The sequence below is a fragment of the Pongo abelii genome, chromosome 8 (assembly GCF_028885655.2).
Source record: "Pongo abelii isolate AG06213 chromosome 8, NHGRI_mPonAbe1-v2.0_pri, whole genome shotgun sequence".
Classification (NCBI taxonomy): domain Eukaryota; kingdom Metazoa; phylum Chordata; class Mammalia; order Primates; family Hominidae; genus Pongo; species Pongo abelii.
The window spans coordinates 113744553-113767128 of record NC_071993.2 but is presented as its reverse complement, the minus strand read 5'-3'; the positions used below and the strand labels follow the sequence as shown (position 1 = coordinate 113767128).

General features: G+C 41.1%; 1 protein-coding gene across 5 annotated transcripts in view; it reads left to right on the top strand.

Annotated features, from left to right (window-relative positions):
* SORCS1 (sortilin related VPS10 domain containing receptor 1) overlaps positions 1-22576 on the top strand; it is a 594724-nt gene that overhangs the window by 420907 nt on the left and 151241 nt on the right. For all 5 annotated transcript variants that reach the window (XM_002821140.5, XM_003777633.4, XM_009245781.4 and 2 more), the window contains exon 6: positions 14243-14307. In XM_002821140.5, coding sequence (XP_002821186.6) covers positions 14243-14307 — 65 coding nt within the window. The remainder of the gene's footprint in view (positions 1-14242; positions 14308-22576) is intronic.

Here is a 22576-nt window from a genome sequence, read left to right as displayed (position 1 = left end):
TCCCAGTACTTTGGGAGGCCGAGGTGGGCGGATCACGAGGTCAGGAGATCGAGACCATCCTGGCTAACACGGTGAAACCCCGTCTCTACTAAAACTACAAAAAAATTAGCTGGGCTTGGTGGCGGGCGCCTGTAGTCCCAGCTACTTGGGAGGCTGAGGCAGGAGAATGGCGTGAACCCGGGAGGTGGAGCTTGCAGTGAGCCGAGATTGCACCACTGCACTCCAGCCTGGGTGACAGAGTGAGACTCTATCTCAAGTAAATAAATAAATAAATAAAAGTAAAACGATAGATATTACCAATACTCTGTGATCAGAAAACTAGTTAAGTCAACTATAGAATATTGTACAGCTGGCAAAACAGTGCATCCTAATATTACATCATGTGTTATGCTGTGTTCGTGATATGATGCAAAAGTCTTAGAAAAAGGAGTGCCTACACAAACATTGAAAAAGTACTGAAGGATTAACAGCAAAATATTAAAGGCGGTTAATTCTAGATGGAGGGATTGTAAGAATGTTTTAATTTCCTTTGTATACTTCCGTATACTTAGTATTATATTTTCAATGAATACATACTCCTTTTGCAGTCAGATTTTTCACAGCAGTGTTATTTTTAAAGCATGCTGTTTAAATAAATTATACAGGCCGGGTGCGGTGGCTCACACCTATAATCCCAGCACTTTAGGAGGCCAAGGTGGGTGGATCACTTCAGGTCAGGAGTTTGAGACCAGCCTGACCAACGTGGTGAAACCCCGTCTCCACTAAACATAAAAAAATTAGCCAGGCATGGTGGTATGCACCTGTAGTTCCAGCTACTCAGGAGTCTGAGGCAGGAGAATCACTTGAACCTGGGAGGCGGAGGTTGCAGTGAGCCGAGATCGCGCCATTTCACTCTGCACTCCAGCCTGGGTGACAGAGTGAGACTCCTTCTTAATAAAATAAAATATACAAATAATGATAATAATAAAGCAATCAAACATATTTCCAGACGGATGGTGGTGTGGTGGGATTGGTGGCAGCCAGGCAGCAGGAGGGCATGGTGACCCCTGTGGAATAGTCATAGCAAAGAAAGTCTCCTCTCTCTGGCTTCTCTTTCCTCCCTTTCTATCCTCATTCTGTCTCCAATGCCTTCATTTGCCCTTCTCATTCTCCTATCCTCTCTTTCCCACATTCTCTTTTACTCCCTCTCTTTCCCTTTCCCTCCTCCTCTTCTCTCTTTTCTTTGTCACATTGAGATATTTTCAAAACCAACTTTAGGAATTCACATCCATAGTGGACTACTGATTTAAAAACAGACTCCAAAATGAGATAAATTAAAAGGTGTGTTTTTCTTTTTTTGTCATCACACTAGTTTCCTTGGCCAAGGAGTTAACATGAGTTCAAAAGCAAATTGGCACAGCCTTCAGAGTATTTTCACAAAATAGCTTCCCTGTCTTTGCCCAGTTTCAAATCCCTTCACACCTTATACTCAGAACTCCAGAAATTTTTCATCAGCAAACAAAGTGCAGGTAGTACAGCCCTAATTTGAAAATCCCAAACCCTAAATGCTCCAAAATCTGAAACTTTTTGAGTGACAACATGATGTCACAAGTGGGAAATTTCGTACTATACTTCGTGCCGTGGGTTCTGGTCGAAATGCAGTCATAACTTGGTTTTATGCACAGAACTACTAAACATATTGTATGAAATTGGCCAGGTGTGGTGACTCACACCTGTAATCCCAGCACTTTGGGAGGCCGAGGTGGGCGGATCACTTGAGGTCAAGAGTTTGAGACCAACCTGGCCAACATAGTGAAACCTGATTTCCACTAAAAATACAAAAATTAGCCAGGTGTGGTGGCGTGCGCCTATAGTCCCAGCCACTTGGGAGGCTGAGGCATGAGAATCACTTGAACCCAGAAGACAGAGGCTACAGTGAGCCAAGATTGTGCCACTGCACTCCAGCCTGGGCAACAGAGCTAGACTCCATCTAAAAAAAAAAACAGTATAAAATTATCTTCTGGTTATATGTACAAGGTGTTATAAAACACAAATGGATTTTGTGTTTAGACTTGTGTTCCATCCCTAAGATATCTCAGTATGTATATGCAGACATTCTAAAATCTGAAAAATAAAATCCAAAATCTGAAACCTTCTGGTCCCAAGTACTTCAGATAAGGGATACTCACCCTCTACTAAGGAGAGCAGTTGCCATTTCATACCCCAGGAATTGCCTCTGCGATGAAGATCAATCTAATTTCCTCCTATATCTAACCCAATTCTATTCTTACTCCCTTCCAAGCTTTACTGACTGGATCTCTTTTCCTTCTCAATTGAAGTATTTGAAGGCGATAGCCTCTTAGTGTATTTTTGCAGAAGTACAATACCCAGCAATAAAGCAAGAGAAGGCTTTGTGTCATAATAACCTGATGAAGTATGGAAAAGCGACTACAAGGATAGCTAAACCAGCCTTACCTACAGGCCAGGCACTGAGCTGTCCATGTAAAAACTGACACTGTGTTTTCTGAGAAGGGAGAGAATTTATTAGTCATTTTGCAAGTGACTGCAAAAAAGCCACCTTCAAACTTAGAAACCCTGCTGTTTAAGGTCTAAGCTGAAGAAATTAATATCTAGTCTGTTTCTAATCTCTGGGACATGGGACCCCTCAAATATGTCTAGGCTCATGACTTCCAGTACACATAATGCTTGCAGGATGTTGAAATGTCAGGATTTTCCATTATTTCTCCATATATATATATATATATATATATGGAGAGAGAGAGAGGGAGAGAGAGAGAGAGAGGGAGAGAGAGAGATTATTTTTGAGACAAAGAGTCTTACTCTGTCATCCAGGCAGGATTGCAGTGATGCAATCTCGGCTCACTGCAACCTCTGCTTCCTGGGTTCAGGTGATTCTCCTACCTCAGCCTTCCAAGTAGCTGGGATTACAGGTGCATGCCACCACACCAGCTAATTTTTGTATTTTTAATAGAAACGGAGTTTCGCCATGTTAGCTAGGCTCGTCTTCAACTCCTGGCTTCAAGCAATCCACCTGCCTTAGCCTCTCAAACTGCTAGAATTACAGGTGTGAGTCATCATGCCTGGCTTCTCCTTATCTTTTTAGTGTGTAAGACACACACATTACCTTCCTAGTTAACACTGTCTTGCCTGAGACACTAAGAGGTAATTTTTTTTCTATGAAAAGAATTATTGAGATGAGTTAAGGACCTGGGTTAGTAATTCCAACGTTGATACACTCTGAGTGGTATGACTTTGGACATGGTATTTGCTCTCTGGAAGCCTGGGCTTTCTTAATTGTAACAGGAGGTGTTTGAACTAGTTAATCTCTAACAGACTTTCTGTCCCTAAAGGATTCCTTGATTCATACTCTTGACAGTAGTAGTAGCTACACATATTTCGTCTTTTACCTTTCACAACAATCGTGTTATTCGGTACTATTATCTCTACCCTTTTTTACAGGTGGTGTATAGAGCCCTAGAGAAATTAGAATGCCTAGGTTCCAGTCTGATTGTATCTTTTATTAGCTGTATGCCCTTAGGCAAGTAAATTTCTTTCAGAGATAACACTGTCTTTCTCTTATCTTGTCATTATTTTTCCTGAATTTGTGTCATGTATGAGTTTTCTAGGCACACAACTTGTATTTTCACCCAAGTTGTTGACAATTGATGAGCAGGAAACCAACAAGAGCACAGCCTTGCGGCCCTATATGACATCAATCTCACACTTAATAGATGGAAACCAGCCATTGATTGACACCGGGGAACAATGGGTTTTTTTTTTCTGATGTAGCTAAATGGCTTGTATTTTATATACTTTTCCTCACACAGCTTTCAAGAAATGTTATGAGCATCACCTGACATGTTTATTTTTAATTTCTGTGTGTTCTGTATTGAATTGTAAGCTTCACAAGGTACAGGGATTTTTCTTTTTTATTCAATTTTAAACCCCTAATGTCTAGAACTACACCTAGCATTTGTAGTTACTCAGTAAACATATTCAAAAATTTATTCATTTATTCATTAAAAAATTAATTCAGAGTCAACCGTCTGCCATGCCTGGTGTTAAATATTAAGGATATCCCAGGAATCTTCAGTTTAGAGCAACAGTCTCCGTGGTGACTTGCCTGCACCCGCACCCTAGGGGGGTAATTGGTGATTCACTGAGGTGTGGGAAAAAGATACTTTCTGATTATTCTTTCCTCCGATTTTAGTTTCTATTTTGTGTATATTTTCTAAAGTTAGTATGTAAGTACTGTACTGCATTTCCACAACTTATATCTAATAAACCATCATGTATTAGGGGTGCCTAATTTCCCCCCCTTGCTTGATGTGTTCAAACAAAACGTGTAGATAGCTGTTCTGGAATTCTCTTATGGAATATCATTTCCATGGGGTCAGGTTATCTCCAGCAGCAAAATGCTCAGGTTTAAATTTTCTTTTTTTTTTTTTTTAAACGGGAGTCTCACTCTGTCACCCAGGCTGGAGCTCAATGGTGCAATCTCAGCTCACTGCAAGCTCTGCCTCCTGGGTTGACGCCATTCTCTTGCCTCAGCCTCCCGAGTAGCTGGGACTACAGGTGCTCACCACCACACCCAACTAATTTTTTGTATTTTTTAGTAGAGACGGGGTTTCACCATGTTAGCCAGGATGGTCTTGATCTCCTGACCTCGTGATCTGCCCGCCTCGGCCTCCCAAAGTGCTAGTACTACAGGTGCTCGCCAGCACGCCCGGCAATTTTTTTTTTTTTTTTTTTTTTGTATTTTTAGTAGAGACGGGGTTTCATCATGTTAGCTAGTTGATCTCGATCTTCTGACCTCGTGATCCACCCGCCTCGGCCTCCCAAAGTGCTGGGATTACAGGCGTGAGCCACCACGCCCGGTCTGGTTTAAATTTTCAATTCCTTTTTTTTTCTTTTTGAGACAGTCTCTATCTCTCTGTCACCCAGACTGGAGTGCAGTGGTGCAATCTTGGCTCACTACAGCCTCTGCCTCCTGGGTTCAAGTGATTCTCCTGCCTCAGCCTCCTGAGTAGCTGGGATTGCAGGTATGTGCCACCACGCCAGGATAATTTTTGTATTTTTAGTGAGATGAGGTTTCACCATGTTGGCCAGGCTGGTCTCAAACTCCTGACCTCAAGTGATCCACCTGCCTTGAACTCCCAAAGTGCTAGGATTACAGGCATGTGCGACCACCATGCCCGGCCAAGACAATGACAGTTTTCCCCAGGGGAAAAGTGGGCCAAACTCTGGACTTTCTTCTCTGAATTTCCATCTTCTCTCAGTTTTTGGCCTCATAATTCTTTTATTTCCTTGCTAGGTCTCTTAGTACTTTTAATATTTACCCAACCTTTTTGGTCATCCATAGTGAGTCTCTAGTTCAAATACCTAGTCCATTAACCTTGCCTTTTAAAACAATCCCTGGCTGGCCACAGCAGCTCACGCCTGTCATCTCAGAACTTTGGGAGGCCAAAGTGGACGGATTGCTTGAGTCCAGGAGTTCAAGACCAGCCGGGGCAGTATAGTGAGACCCTGGGATTACAGACGTGAGCCACTGTGCCTGGCCTTTTAAAAAATTTTTCATAGAGATGGGGTCTGGCTTTGTTGCCCAGGCTGGTCTCAAACTCCTGGACTCAAGCAATCCTCCCATTTCAGCCTCCCAAAATATTGGGATTACAGGTGTGAGCCACTGCGCTGAGCAATTCCTTTAAACTTATATTTGCTCTACCCTCTAGTCTGAAGTTCTTTGTCCTTAACAGAAATGGATAAAGAGAGGAAAAGTGGAGAGGTTCTCTCTTCTCCCTGTCTTCTGTTACTGTGGCCCCTCCGGCCCCACGCAGGATCTCCAGCTTCCTTCCTCTCACGCTGAATTTAACATCAACACAAGCATGCCCCTCCAGGAGGTCCTTAGCACTGCTTCTCTGACCAAAACTCTTCTAGGCTTTCACCTTCCTGGCCCTCTTACTAAGATGGTGTCAGACTTATAAGTATTCCAGATTTAAGAAAATCCCAGGTCTCCTCCCTACGGAAAGGATATCACTCATCCTTTTTTCTCTCTCTTTGTGATTTGCCCACATTTACTACCCACTTAGACTTTATTTTCCAGATGGAGAATATTTTCTTTTTATTAATAGTACAGCTGTGTTAATTATTAGACTATTGCATATATACATCTTCCTTATAAAAATTCTTAAATTACTGATAAGGATAAGGATCCCTTTGACTATTACCCACAACCCCCAAACTCTACCAAAAGTGACTAAAATTATGAATTTTTAATGTGTATCTCCAATTTTTTTTCCCCATTTATGTATATTTTTTCTTGGGTTCCACCAATAGACAACGACTGAATACATTGGATATATTTTCATTTAATAGGTTGCAATAAAATAGTTAGAGATTTATCTCATTAATTTTATGTTCTGGTGTGGAACCATCTCCAAGATATATTATTGAGTACATTTAACAAGTTGCTAAAAATACACAGGGTATGATACCACTAAAGTTTAAAAAGATAAAAAGAAACCTTATTAAAAATATTTTAAGCTTTTCCTTTACCTTAATCTCATGCTCTTTTTGATCAGTTGAAATGCATTTCTCTGTATCTCATTGGCACTGTGATTTTTATTTGGGGATCAGGAGCACTGATCTGAGCATGGTTCCTGGTATCTCTCTAGACCCCCACATACTTTTATCCTATTTTGGCGGGGCGGGGGGTAGGAGAGGGCAGTGGCATGATTTCGGCTCACTGCAACCTCCGCCTCCCGGGTTCAAGCGATTTGCCTGCCTCAGCCTCCTGAGTAGCTGGGATTACAGACGTGTGCTACCACGCCTGGCTAATTTTTGTATTTTTAGTAGAGATGGGGTTTCATTATGTTGGCCAGGCTCATCTTGAACTTCCAACCTCAAGTGATCCACCCGCCTCGGCCTCCCAAAGTGTGTGAGCCGCCATGCCTGCACCACCCCCCTCTTTAAAAAAAAAAATTTAAGAAACAACAAAGACAAAGAGGGGACATAAAAGTCGGGAAATAAGAAGGAAACAAAAAAATGCAAACACTGATGGAAAAAGCAAAGTCATTAAATCAGAAAAGGGAAAGTGGAGAAAGGAAGGGGAGAGCTGCTGTAGAAAGCTTCATCTTGGCTGGTTTAGGTCTGGTCATTGTGATGTCTCTAGAGACAGGTTGCTTGTTTCTAAACATTGTCGTTTAAACTTTTAGTCCTGTTTACCAAGCCCTTTGCTCAATAATCATCTTCACCTCCTCACTGCCCTCCTGAGCTTTATGTATTTCTTCATTCCAGGTCAGACTTGCATGCCTCGCTTTGCTCCCCTACACCTATAAACACACACACTCACACTCACACTCATGCACACACACACACATTTTGCTGCAGACATCATAGAAATAAACACTTGGGCCTCTGGCTTTGGGGGTAAGGATGACAAAATGCAGCATGTGGAGGGCTTCAGGTTGCTGGCAATGCTGATTCTCAGTAGGCCATTATGCATTGAGGAGATTAAGCATCGTTTTTATCTGTCTGTTTATCTATTGATCTATTTATTTGTTATTTTTAGTAGGTACCTTTGGTTCTGGAGAACCAATGTGACAGTGTGGGGGGCCAGAGGAATAAAAGCCGAAAGCAGACATGTTTCTTAGGCTAAAGGGAGAGGTTAAATGGCATCTTACGCTGCTTTGTAGATTATCTGGCCCATTTGCCCTTGTTGAACAGCAGACGAGACCTCAGGCTAAGATGCTCTATTCAAAAACAAAAGCTGTGGCCTTAACCAGGGTTATCTTGATGATATTTGTCTGAGGGCCTAATTATAGTGGCAGGCGAAGGGGAAACCCTTGACTGTAGGAGACGAAACCAAGGTATCTCACTGCCAATACCTGCCAGGCAGTTTGGTAGCAGACAGGACCTCTTGCCCTCATGGGCTTTGTTTACGAAGAGGGGCTGTGGGAACATGAAGAGGAAGGCAGGGGTCTCCATCCTTCCAGCCTCTGTTCCTCTGCAGGTACCTCCTCGTTTCTTCCCATATGCCATTAACTGCAATTCTGAATCTGAATAAATAGGTGCTATCCCATCATGATATTTATTTTGTAATACTTGCTCTGCGGTTATCTACATCAGGACATTTTGTGGCTCTGCAGCATTTATTGGGCACTATATTAAGCTGGTATAAACTCAGACAAAAGGCCAGGTGAATGATAAACTAGTGACATTTCTGAGTGGAAAATGTCTACAAAGGCTGCATTTGGCTGATTGTATTTCAGAAGGCTGATGTTGCGCTACTCACATCACTGGTATACTATTTCAGAGTGTGATTTATTTTTATTCATATTCTTGTCTTTAGTGATCTTTAGGTTTTATTTCAAAATAGCTCCTAAATGTGAACACCTACTTAAGATACTGGAAGTATAGATGCAGGAGGCTGCAATGGGCTTTGTCTCGTTTTCATCAACAAAGCTCATCTAGATGACCTGTGCAACTTCACCTCATACTCCCTCAATAGCAAGGACCACACATAGACCAGGACTGAAGTCTTTTCACCTGCTCATAAATGTGTATGCTTACCTTTCTTTAGTGCCATCTCATGAATTTCAGGATCAAATACAGAACCTTAGCATTATGCAAAAGGTGCTTTTTGACTGGGCCCCTGCTATCTTTTCAGTTTTCTTTTACTAATCTACTTTGGAAACACTGGATCCAGCCTATTGACTTAACAATAGATGCCTATATGGGTCATCCTTTCTTTGAGGTAGGGCCCCAGAACCTGCTATTTGTCTGTAAATAGAATGCTCTTCACTCCTTCTGTCCATTGATTCTATTGCTGCATATACTTGAAGATTTGATTCATTTACTCCAAAGGGTTCCTGGACCTTGCTTTTCCTCCAGGTTTCCATCTGCAGGTGAAAGGTCATTCCTCCTGTGTCTTCAAATAGCACCTTGAATGTTAGAACCCTTTCTTCATTGGGTTACTGCCTCTTCTGTAGTTCTAAAGCTCTTAAGTGCAATAATTATGTAGCCCTCATTCTTATTTGATAGTAGGGGTTTGGAATGTTTCACTGACTAAATAAATGAATAAATAATTGAATTTTATTTATTCATATAATTGATCTCTGAGCCATTGACTCATTTTTTGTCTACTGACTTATGACAATAAATAATTTTGATAGATAATTTCTGTTAGCAAGGCATCCATGATATGTCAAGAATTTTTTTTTTTTTTTTTTGAGACGGAGTCTTGCTCTTGTCGCTCAGCCCGGAGTGCAGTGGCACGATCTCAGCTCACTGCCACCTCCACCTCCCGGGTCCAAGCGATTTTCCTGCCTCAGCCTCCTGATTAGCTGGGATTATAGGCGCCTGCCACTATGCCCGGCTAATTTTTGTACTTTTAGTAGAGACGGGGTTTTGCCATGTTGGCCAGTCTGGTCTCAAACTCCTGACCTCAGATGATCCTCGGATTACAGGTGTGAGCCACCGCGCCTGGCCAAGAATTTTTTAATACCAACATACATTTTAATTTCTTAGGTATTAATATTCCCCCACCCATTTCTTGAAATAAAAAGAGGGGAAAAGAGAAGAAATAAATTAACTCTACTTCCTGAGCCCTAGCTGTGTGCCAGGAATCTTCTAGGTACTTAAAGATGTATATTATAGGAAAAATATAGGAAAAATTATGTTAACTTATTTTAAAGACTAAAAAAGTGACAGCACAGAGATGTTAACTAACTTAACAAAAGTTACATATACAGATAAATTAATATATGCTGATATGGCTGGTTTGTGCACTACTCTTTTCTCAAAAACCATTCAATTAATGCTTTTTGATAATCTATCTGTGGCGTGAAGGTGCCTAGCACAGAGATACAGAAAGGTTTGAGTCTGTCTGTCAATAAAGGAGATTGACAAATGAGTCACCAATTATAACATGGCCTAATTTTTTCTGTGCAAAAGTATGTCCATCATTCTGAAAGTCTCAGAAAGGATAACCAACTTGGCTTAACTGGCACCCCCACTGAGAAGCCTGTTTTCAACTTCAGTCATCTGCAGCTGAGCTACAGCAATAAGAGTTATGAAGGCAGAAGAAGGATGAGAGGAGATCCCAGGCAGACACCAGGATGTACACAGAAAGACTCCCTTTCCCTTCTATAAAATTCACTTCAAGAAGGGAGTTCATTTTCCTGGTTCAACATAAAGGCAATATAAAGGTATACAAGATATATCTACCTATTGCCTTTTTTTAATAATTAAAATATCCTAGGCAAAATTTTAATCATATATTTACAGAGAGGTTCTGAGTCCCAGAAATGAATAACATGCTATATTGGATATTAGTAAATATTGACTGGTGCAAAAATGTTGTATATGTATTTACTGAGAAAACTTGCTTCCCTGTACTTTGGCAAGCATAGAGAGTTCAGTGATAAAAGACAGAACACTTGCCTTTGGGAGTCCGGTGTAGTAAGAGAGTCATTTATGCAGACACGTGGCAAATCATTATGAACTATGACAGTGATATGTGCCGGATAATCTAGAGGCATAAAACAAAGGTGCCCAATCCCTTATGCTTAATACCAGAAGTCAGATTTGCCAATGTGTTTGGATAAAGATGCTTGACTATCACTCTCAAGATCTCATTTGCAAGTAAGACCATGAAGAGTTCATTTTGTATTAAATTCTATGTTGATGCTGTTTTTCTTTGATGATTATAATGATGATGGCGGTGATGTTTAATGATGAGGATGATGATGAAACACATAGTTGGTCTTAAAACACACAGAATACCACCTAACTCCATAGCTCCAGCTAAAATTTAGGAGCATATATAGGCTAGAGTAATGATATCATTTGGATCAACTGCAGTGATATGCTTTTGTAAGGTATCTGGTCAATGACAGGACCGTTAAAATCAGCACTTATACAGACATTCAGCATTGATTGGCCTCAGCAATTAATAACTCACTAGGCCATAAAGTAAAAGCAGCAATAATTCTTTATCATCTGTGACTGCTAGAGATACTCTTGGACCACAGGTCTAGGAGTTAGGACATCATCAAATAAAAATTATTGGAAACACTGTGGTTTGACTTTCACATGTAAAGCTTTGTTTTGTAGTTGTAATTGTTTTACTATAGATGAGAAAACATTTAGGCAGAATAAGGAGGTTTGTTAACCACAGTAGATTTGGGGAGAACAAAGAACTCTGTTTTGCTCTTGCCTCTTTTTTCTTTTTCTTTTTCTTTTCTTTTCTTTTTTTTTTTTGAGATGGAGTCTCGCTTTGTTGCCCAGGCTAGAGTACAGCAGTGTGAGATCTTGGCTCACTGCAACCTCCACCTCCCAGGTTCAAGGGATTTTCCTGACTCAGCCTCCTGATACAGGCATACACCACCACAACTAGCTAATTTCTGTATTTTTAGTAGAGACAGGGTTTCACCATGTTGGCCAGGATGGTCTCAATCTCTTGTCCTCGTTATCCGCCTGCCTTAGCCTCCCAAAGTGCTGGGATTACAGGTGTGAGCCACCGCACCTGGCCTTGCCTCTTTTTTGTTTGTTGATAAGGCAGTGGGGGATGTCACTGGAAACAACAGCTTTGCCATTAAAGATAATACAAGATTTTTTAAAACTACTGCTATTATTTATTTGAGACCATAAGCACATGGAAAGCTACAGTGAATCCAGGGTAATTATTTTGCCTCCCATTGACGCTAGCCGTAAGCCAAGTAGATAGGCTTGCATGCTAGGTTTAACCTTGTGTTTCTAGGGTGCTGGGTTTCTCCTGGGAGTAAGTGGTGGTAGTCATTTCAAGGATGAAACTTAAAGCAAGGTGGACCATTGAACAGCATGTAACTGCCCATTTTGAAATAAAACAGTTAACTGCTGAGCTTTCTGGATTGAGGCTTGTCAAGCAGCTCATTTTCTTTTTTAATGCTCGTGACTTGCGGTCTTGTCAGAAGAGGTCACCTGTGGATCCCGTTAATGCTTCAGTGTGGGGAGAGTCACCACCCAAAGCTTAGTAGTCGCTGCAGTACTTAACTGAAATTCTGATGAAAGGGTCAATTTCTGCCTGGATTCAAGCAGATTCCAGTGATTAAAATGTGCAAATGCATGTCCCATGTCTATATGAGGGAAATTATGAAACCCTTATTAGGAAACATCTGCTTCCTAGGGGAAGAGCAAAGTTGGATTTAATGTTTCAAGCATAGACTCTGAATTTCAGGCCATGTATCAATCAGAGAAAACTTATTGACAGCGATAACAGGGCTTTAAGGAGACTTCTTTTCTCCAGATGAAGAGTGATTAAGCCAGCTAGCCACTCACCTTCTTTGAGTTGGGAAAATGAGTTTAAGTAAGTAGAGTTCTGGGAATGACCCTAGGACAATGATTAATGTACTTACTTCAGAAAACCCGCAGACCTTTATAGCTCCTTCGTTTTCTTTCTCTTTACCTCCTTCCTCTTGTCCTCCCTGCCTTTCCTCCTAACTTCTTTCCTTTTCTTTAGTCTTTCCTTCATTCCTTCCTTCTTTCATTTCACATTTGACTGTCTGTTATATAACAGGAACTATATCTATGAATATAAAGTGTGTAAAGAGAAGACCCTCCAGTAGCTTTATTGGGTATCTGTGTGTGTGTGTCTTTTGTATTTGTGTGTTGTGTGTGTGTCTGTTGGGGGAAGGGGATGCCTTCATATTGGAAAAACACAAAAATAATTATAACAAACTCTGATAAGGATCTTACAGGATTTATCACATACACTTGCTGATAGGAGGAAAAGGCTCTCCCTGTCGTAAATGAGACATATTTAACAGAGGAAGTGACTTTTCACTTGTGTCTTAAACTATAATTCAGGGGTTAGGTGAAGCTGGAGAAGAGCATCTCAAGCTGAAGGCAGAAGCTTACAGAGACTCTCAGAGGGGCGAGGAAATGAGTGTGGCACTTTCAGACAATGGCAATATCTTTCAGTGTGGCAGGAGATGAGGCAGCAAAAGTGAGATGGACCCAGTCTGTGTAGGGTCGTGGATACCACACTAGGTTCTGGAAGGATAAGTACTTTTTTTTTTTTTTTTTTTCTGAGACGGAGTCTCACTCTGTCACCCAGGCTGGAGTGCAGTGGTGCAATCTCGGCTCACTGCAAGCTCTACCTCCCCGGTTCACGCCTCTGGAGTAGCTGGGACTACAGGCACCTACCACCACGCCCGGCTAATTTTTTGTATTTTTAGTAGAGATGGGGTTTCACCGTGTTAGCCGGGATGGTCTTGATCTTCTGACCTTGTGATCCGCCTGCCTCGACCTCCCAAAGTGCTGGGATTACAGGTGTGAGCCACCGCACCCAGCCCGGGATAAGTAGTTTTAACATCTGCATTTTCTAGCCTTAATTGAGTGGCTGGGCTGAGTGGCTGGGGGCAGGCAGAGGGACCAGTTTGGAGGCATTTCGCTGTTTTCTGTGTAGAAATGGAATAAATTAAAGTTCTGCAAAGCCTGATTTTTTCAAAAAGTGCACATGTTCCCAAGTTTAATTAATCTCATTGTATAAAAATCCTAGAGATAAAGCGTGGTTGCCCATATTATTTGTGTTCCAGACTAATAATTATTTTCTATTTAATATAGCTTAATGCAGGATTACACAAAATAATATGTGTCTCCAAGGCATTTTAAATAGGCTTTTATTTTGCTTACATGTATGGTTTCAGGCACGTATCAGAAAGTGAGGTGCATCTATTTCCCTTCACATGGGTTCGACAATACAGAGAATCGTCACTCTGCTGTAACTGCTGCTGTATTGGTTGAGTCACAGGGTTTGTTCATAGGGCAGTAGTAGGTGGTTTGGCAAATTTCAGTGAAAAAATTAATTAGATCAGTGTGCTATGGAAATCGCTGTTCAAGTCACCCAGCTAAAGCAGCATGCCTACCTAATAAGTTTTGAAAGTTTAATACACTGTCACTGGGGTTGTTGCAAGAGTACACACACAACATGCGTAGGACCTGTATGCAAATCCCAGCTAATAACATGCAACATCCTTGCTAGAATGCAGCCTGCCTTTCATCAAGTGAAGTTTTCATTATCGTTTTTATTTTAAGTGTAAATTTTACTGTCAGGCTGTATAAATAAATAGAGTAGATATATTCTAAGGATTGTGGGTTTAGATGCCTGTGGATGTTAATAGTCTGGGGGCTCTGCCGAGTTCCTGTAAGGTGCATGTGAAGTCATTAATATGGATGTTTCTTTTCATATTTCTCTATTTTTTAGGTCTGTGATGGGGTCAAATAAAGAACCAGACCTTGTGCATCTTGAGGCCAGAACTGTGGATGGTCGTAAGTAAATCAACTTTGCTGCAATATTCATAGTAATATTAGTTCTATGACTCTGTCATGAACTGAGTCTGTGTAATAATCTCATGGTGTATGCAGAGTAATAGTGGATGTGTGGTTTCTGAGGATTTGGGGTTGCAGGGGTGACCTGCTTCTTTTGACTCTAAACTAGTAAAGTGCAGGTATCTTCTGTTCAGAAGAGCTAAGGATAGGTAGACAGGCACAATGGCACAGTGGCAATAATTGTGTGATTTGGGCATGAAGACATTTCCTGTCTTCAGTAATGCAAAATAGTCTTAATGATTTTTCATAAATACATATTTTCATATATAAGTATAAATACATATTTTCATATCAATTTATAAGTATAAATACATATTTTCATATATAAGTATAAATACATATTTTCATATCGATTTATAAGTATAAATACATATTTTCATATCGATTTATAAGTATAAATACATATTTTCATATCGATTTATAAGTATAAATACATATTTTCATATCGATTTATAAGTATAAATACATATTTTCATATCGATTTATAAGTATAAATACATATTTTCATATCGATTTATAAGTATAAATACATATTTTCATATCGATTTATAAGTATAAATACATATTTTCATATAGATTTATAAGTATAAATACATATTTTCATATAGATTTATAAGTATAAATATATAGGTTATCCATAAATATGTATATTTTGAGTGGTGATACCAGCACAGCCCTCTCATCCAATCAAAGTGCCTTTCCAGTTAAAGAGAATACTTCCAAACTCTTGATTCCTAAAGTGTTTCTTTGTTGTTGCTGCTGCTACTCTTTTGTGTTGAATTGTTTCTTCAGTCTTCTTATTTTGTCAGATACCATCCAGGCCATGCCTCACTGTCTTGTTTGGAGGTTCACAAAACACTTGGAAAGAATTTAAAAAAAAAGAGAGAGAGAGAATTTTTCTGTGTGTCCCCATCAGAGGCAGCAGGAGGAGAGTCAGTTGAGTGAATTGCTCACCCATCAGTAGTTCTCATCAACTCCGAGTGGTTATGCTGCAGTGAAGGACAGGACTACACTTTGTGGCCTCATGACAACATTGTAGGTTGTTTTTCTCATTTCACATATGAAGAAACAAAGGCATAGAAAGCTTAAGTAATAATATAGCTAAGCTAATATGGTAAATAAGTAGAGGACAGTGATGTCTATCTCACAGAGCCTATTCAGGTGAGAATTCAAGAAACCCATGCATATAAAATACTTCACACAGTGCCTGACCTACTAACACCAGCAATGAATGTTTCCTTACCCTTCTCTGGTACAGAGGATCCTCAGAAGGGCTAAGCATTTGCGGGGGTACCCCTAGGCCTAGGATAGAGCACTCCAGGTGGGAGGGGTAAAAGAAAATGAGAAAAGGGGGAAACTGTATATAGAAGAGGGTGAGGGGAGAAAAGACAGGGAGAAAGAAAGAGGTCTCAGATGTAGAGGAGAGGAAGAGAATGGACTGTCCACAATTACCACAGAGCAATGAGGCTGTTGTAGGCTGCCCAGCGCTGGCCCAGAGAGTGACCATCTCATTTCCAAGACATTCCCAGTTTCTAAAATATCCCTCACAATTCAGAAGCACCCTAATCACTGCTGTTTGTGCCTGTCTACCAGTCCTTAGCTCCTCTGAACACAAAGGCAGAAGATCCTGCACTTTACCAGCTTACAGTCAAACAAAGCAGGTCACCCCTATAACCCAAACTCCCCAGAAACCACACATTTTTCATTACTATGCATGTACCATGAGATTTCTCATCTCTAAAGGTTTGTTTCCCTTTTGGGGGAGTGAATATATTTTTTGACAGAGTCAGTCGGGGCACAGGTTAGGGGTCAAGGCTGACCATCATCCTCTGTAACCCAGGCAAAGCTGCCACGTGTAACATGCCCAGCACTGTGCATGACACAGAATGAGCTCAACAGGTCAGAGCGGCTTTCCCACCTCCTCAGTGGGCTCACTCTGGTGGTGACTTCTCCATTTCCCTGGAGCAGATGATGTTATCTTGGATTCCAAGGTCCAGTTCTTGCTACATAACAGAGATCAATATTTTCTTAATGCAAAAGTAAACACATCATTGTTTAAAAGTCTTGCTTACTAGAGATAGAGACCATCCTGGCCAACATGGTGAGACCCCATCTCTACTAAAAATACAAAAATTAGCTGGATGTGGTGGTGCGTGCCTGTTGTCCCAGCTACTTGGGAGGCGGAGGCAGGAGAATCACTTGAACCCGAGAGGCGGAGGTTGCAGTGATCTGAGATCGCGCCACTGCACTCCAGCCTGGTGACAGACCGAGACTCCATCTCAAAAAAAAAAAGGTCTTGCTTACTTCCCATTGCTTTGATGATAAAGAGCTAAATTCTCATCTTGACCTATAGCTCCAGCATAACTTGTGCCTGCCCATTCCCTCAGCCTAATCTTAGTCTGCCCTCTCCTCACTCGTTGCCTGCAAGCCTTTAGGCAGGTTTTCAATTCTTGGAACATACAGGGATATGTGTCTTGCCATAAAGCCTTGCTACATGCTGTTTTCTCTATCTAGAATATCCTACTTTCTTGCCCGTACCCTGACCAGTCAAGCATAATTGATTACTGTGGATGGTTCAAACCCCAGGTTAATCGCCTATTTCTTAGAAAAGCCTTTCGTAAACTCTCAATCTAAATGAGCTTCTTATTTTGATTGCTTTTATACAACTATGTTTTTTTTCTTTGTCACGTTCTTCTCTGTTTGAAATTATACTTTCTTTTTACATGATTATTCGATCACAACCATTTCTCACCACCAGTCTGTAAGTTTTATGAGAGCAGGAACCATGTATATCATATTCAATATTATATCTCCAGAGCCAGGAATGGTAGCACACATCTGTAGTCCCAGCTACTCAGGAGGCTGAGGCAGGGGGACCATTTGAGCCCAGGGGTTCAAGACTGTAGTGCACTATGAACACACCTGTGAATAGGAACTTTACTCCAGCCTGGGCAACATAGTGAGATCCCATCTCAAAACAAAAACATTGTGTCTCCAGCACATGCCATGGCATCTACATGTAGAGAGATCTCACTAAGCATATGTTGAGTGACCGCAGACCCAGCTGACCTGTTGTCAGGGCTACCAGTGGCTATCTCACCTCACTCACCAGATTGTCTGAAAATGCTAGAGTCTCGCATCTTAAACCTTAGCATGTATGCTACCCACCTAGAGACCTTGTTAAGATCTGCATTGTGATTCAGTAGGGGCCTGAGAGTCTGCATTTTTTTTTCTTGAGACAGAGTCTTGCTCTGTCGCCCAGGCTGGAGTGCAGTGGCACTATCTCGGCTCACTGCAAGCTCCGCCTCCCAGGTTCACACCATTCTCCTGCCTCAGCCTCCTGAGTAGCTGGGACTACAGGCACCCGCCACCACGCCCGGGTAATTTTTTGTATTTTTAGTAGAGATGGGGTTTCACTGTGTTAGCCAGGATGTTCTCGATCTCCTGACCTTGTGATCCGCCCGTCTCGGCCTCCCAAAGTGCTGGGATTATAGGCGTGAGCCACCGCACCCAGCCAAGAGTCTGCATTTCTAACAAGCTCCTAGATGATATCCATGCTGCGGGTCTGTGAAATATGCTTTGTGTAGCAAAGTTCCACAACAGAAAATTAGTGAAAGAGCTTGAGGGTCTGTTTCCCATGATCGCACCCCTAGTTTAGGAAGCTCTGGATGGAATTGGGAGCTTGAGGGTCTGTTTCCCATGATCACACCCCTAGTTTAGGAAGCTCTGGATGGAATTGGGAGCTTGAGGGTCTGTTTCCCATGATCGCACCCCTTGTTTAGGAAGCTCTGGATGGAATTGGGAGCATCCCGGGTTGCTTTTGGGCATATGCTGCTGTTTTCTGGCTTGTGGCATCCAATGCACATGACGCTTTTTCCTAAAAACAATGAGGCCATCACTCTCTGTGATCTGCACATTTTCTTACACCCAGCATTCATTATTCCTGTGCTCCCTGAAGGCATGGCGGTTGATAATGCCAAACTGTCATCTCAGGCTTAGCTTTCACAAAGCATGAAATGTATCAGTTCTAATTTTATTTATTTTACTTTACTTTTTTTTTTCTTTTTGCAAAGGCAGCATCTTCAGAAACTATCCAAGGGTGAAAATTCAATAAAAGGATTTAATTTGAAAAGTTAGCCCTGTCAAAACGAAACAGAAAAAAAAAAAAAAAAACCTACCAATTGATTTAAAGGGTCTAAGCATAACACCTGACCTGTCACAGTGTTAAAAAAAAAAAGAGAGAGAAAGAGATTGTCTCAATAACCAAGGCTCCAGTTAAAACAACAACAACAACAAAATAAACAGAGAGGAGGAGGTTGGAAGTAAATAGCACACAGAGGTCAGGGTTGCAAGGTGTTAGCAAATGTAGTAGGCAAAATTTGACAGTGTATTTATCAAAATCAGGTTACAGTCTCATCAGCTGCACTAAGAATTTCATATCTCTGTGTTATCTCTTTCCTGAGACAGAGTCTCACTCTGTCACCCAGTCTGGAGTGCAGTGGCGCCATCTCGGCTGACTGCAATCTCTGCCCCCTGGGTTCAAGCCATCCTCCTGCCTCAGCCTCCCAAGGAGCTGGGACTCCAGGCATGCACCACCACACCAGGCTAATTTTTGTATTTTTGGTAGAGATGGGGTTTTGCCATGTTGGCTAGGCTGCTCTCGAACTCTTGACCTCAAGTAATCCGCCTGCCTCTGCCTCTCAAAGTGCTGGGATTACAAGCGTGAGCCACCATGGCTGGCCTCTTTCTCATTTCCTAATTGAGATCCTCTCTTTTTTTCTCCATCCATTCATTATTGTTATTATTATTTATTTATTTATTTATTTTTGTGTGTGTGATGGAGTTTTGCTCTTGTTGCCCAGGCTGGAGTGTAATGGCACGATCTCAGCTCACTGCAACCTCCGCCTCCTGGGTTCAAGTGATTCTCCTGCCTCAGCCTCCTGAGTAGCTGGGATTATAGGTGCCCGCCACCATGCCCAGCTGATTTTTTGCATTTTTAGCAGAGATGGGGTTTCACTTTGTTAGCAGAGATGGGGTTTCACTTTGTTGGCCGAGATGGTCTGGAACTCCTGATCTCACGTGATCCACCTGCCTCGGCCTTTCAAAGTGCTGTGATTACAGACATGAGCCACTGCACCTGACCCCATTCATTAGTGTTTACATATATGGAACCCATTGTTTTTATTCTAGGTTATACATCTTGTAGAGTATATGCCAAATATACTTTACAATAATATAATGTTTTGTTTTGTTTTGTTTTGTTTTTTTGAGATGAAGTCTCTCTCTGTTGCCCAGCCTGGAGTGCAGTGGTGCAATCTCAGCTCACTGCAACCTCTGCCTCCTCGATTCAAGGGATACTCCTGCCTCAGCCTCCCCAGTAGCTAGGATTACAGGCGCCTACCACCACACCTGGCTGATTTTTGTATTTTTAGTAGAGACGGGGTTTTGCCATGTTGGTCAGACTGATCTCAAACTCCTGACCTCAAGTGATCCACCCACGCTGGCCTCCTAAAGTGCTGAGATTACAGGCATGAGCCACCACACCTGGCCATCATGTTTTTGACTTTGAACCAGAAATTATTTTCTGATTTTAGTGTGTTCACATATTTTGTAGTCAAGACACTGAGACATTTGACACAGGAAAAATCCCTCGCTTGCCAGTTTGGCTCTTCCCCATGGAGTGTGTTGTGAATCCTTATCTGGGTTTGCTATTCAAAATTTAGTTTTGGTCTATTTCAGATGTCCCTAGATTACATGTTATACTTAATTTCTGTTTCCATTGAAGTTCCCATATTTGAGGGGAGGTGAGCTCTGGAAAGCTTTAGTTTTTTACGTGAGAAAAAAGAATTATATCTTTATTTTTATTTTATTTTATTTTGTTTTTTTTTTTGAGATGGAGTCTCACTCTGTCACCTAGGCTGGAGTGCAATGGTGCAATCTCAGCTCACTGCAACCTCCACCTCCTGGGTTCAAGCGATTCTCCTGCCTCAGCCTCCTGAGTAGCTGGGATTACAGGTGCACACCACCACGCCTAGCTAGTTTTGGTATTTTTAGTAGAGATGGGGTTTCACCATGTTGGTCAGGCTGGTCTTGAACCCCTGACCTTGAGATCCACCCGCCTCGGCCTCCCAAAGTGCTGGGATTACAGGCGTGAGCCACCATGCCTGGCCTTATATCTTTATTTTTATAAACCTTATAACTTGCAAGATTACTTTCAATTGTAAGGGCTGGAAATAAACTTGAGTAGTAGTAGCAATATAAGGGACTTTGTTGCAATAGAAATCACAGAAATTTTTATATCATAATACAGTCATTATATCTGAAAATATTATTTATGCTCGTTCTTTCCTCAAAATTGTAGTAGTTATCAGACCCGCCAGTAGATCTTGATATATAATATATTAATTTGAAAAGTACATACAAGGGTATTAAATATTTAATCTTTTGATAACTTTATTTAAATTTAATTGAATTAGTTTTTTTTATTTTATTATTATTCTTTAAGCTTTAGGGTACATGTGCACAATGTGCAGGTTAGTTACATATGTATACATGTGACATACTGGTGTGCTGCACCCATTAACTCGTCATTTAGCATTAGGTATATCTCCCAGGTCTATTCTGGGTAATTTATTTTATGCATTAAAAACATTCTGAAAAAATGGGTCCACAGGCTTTCTCAGACTGCTGATGGGGTCCATGGCATAGATTCTGAATCTTTGCCCCCAAAGCGACAAGTGTCTGCATAGGAATGTGTGGTTATTTATATAAACTAGTACTTTATCTTAGATCCTCTAGAAAGCTTTTGTTCTGTGAGAGTCTATGGTTGGCACTGATGTTTCTTACCAACTATCCTCTAATATGTAGATATCTTGTAGTTTACATCTGTGACAAGGATGTTATTCTTTCTTGTATTACTTTCTGCCTTGGGAGGTGAGCTGAAAAGAGCAAGCTCAACTACAATCAATCTCGGGATGTATTATTGGAAATTTTTGAACATATTTATTGGATGTGACATTTATTATTGGCCCCTGAGTTCAAAGAGGACAAATTGACAGGTCCTCATCCATGAAGCAGATCTTTTATTGTTTAAATATTCTGTGTGTGTGTGTTTGCATTGTAGGAGCCCAGTAGATTAAAATACTAAAAAGGAAACCTACATTCTATTGATTTACCTAACATAGGTGCATTTGTGTATGTGTGTGTGTAATGCATATAGTTAAAGAGAAAACATTGACCAAACTGTTGGATTGAAAGCTGTGTGAAAAGTTGTATCTTATTTAATCTCCGTTCTGTGTCCAAAAGATAACTTAGAGCCCAAAACATTATATTTTTATTTTATTTTACTTTTTTAGTAGAGATAAAGTCTCACCATGTTGCCCAGGCTGGTCTTAAACTCCTGGGCTCAAGCGATCCTCCTGCCTTGACCTCCCAAACTGCTGGGATAGGCATGAGCCACCACACCAGGATGAAACATTTAATATTTGTTGAATTAATAAATATATTAGTGTGTCACTGTTTAGGTATATCCACTGAAAGAAGGGTCTTTAACCACTGGGTCTGTGAAGTCCTGGAGCACTAACAGATGGATGCAAGAGACTTACTAACTCCCTGCTGGGTGCCACATTTTATGCACATTTGATTTTGGAGGAAAATAACATAACTTTTATCAGAATTTTTCACATGGCAATTACACATGGATATATAGTTGTATATTATGGGCATACCTGTAAGAGAACCTGCAGTACCACCTTTGGCCATTGTTTCTTCTCCCTTTTACTTCTGCAATAAAAGGCCCAGCCCGCAACCTGAATGTTTCTGTACTGGTGGTGATCTGTGCCAGCAGGAACAGGAGACAGGGGACAATTACGGGTCCCAGTGTTTATTTGCATGAGTAAGTAACCTCATAACAGGTTACCCAAGCACTAATCTCATTCACTGGGGAACAACAAACCTTGGCCCTTTAACCAACTGTGAAAATGACTGCCTGAGAACTCTGTGAAATGAACCTCAAACTAGCATTTTAACAAGCAAAAATAAAATAAAAGAAACTCACAACTTTATATAACTATGCATCCCACTAATTCTGGTCTTGGGTAAGAACTGGAAATCTCATTTTCTACTTCTTATCCGCCAGCTTTCCAACCTAGTTTCCATATTGAACAGCAAGTGTGTCAAAATCTGGATAAGGTAAGCGCTGCTGAAATGC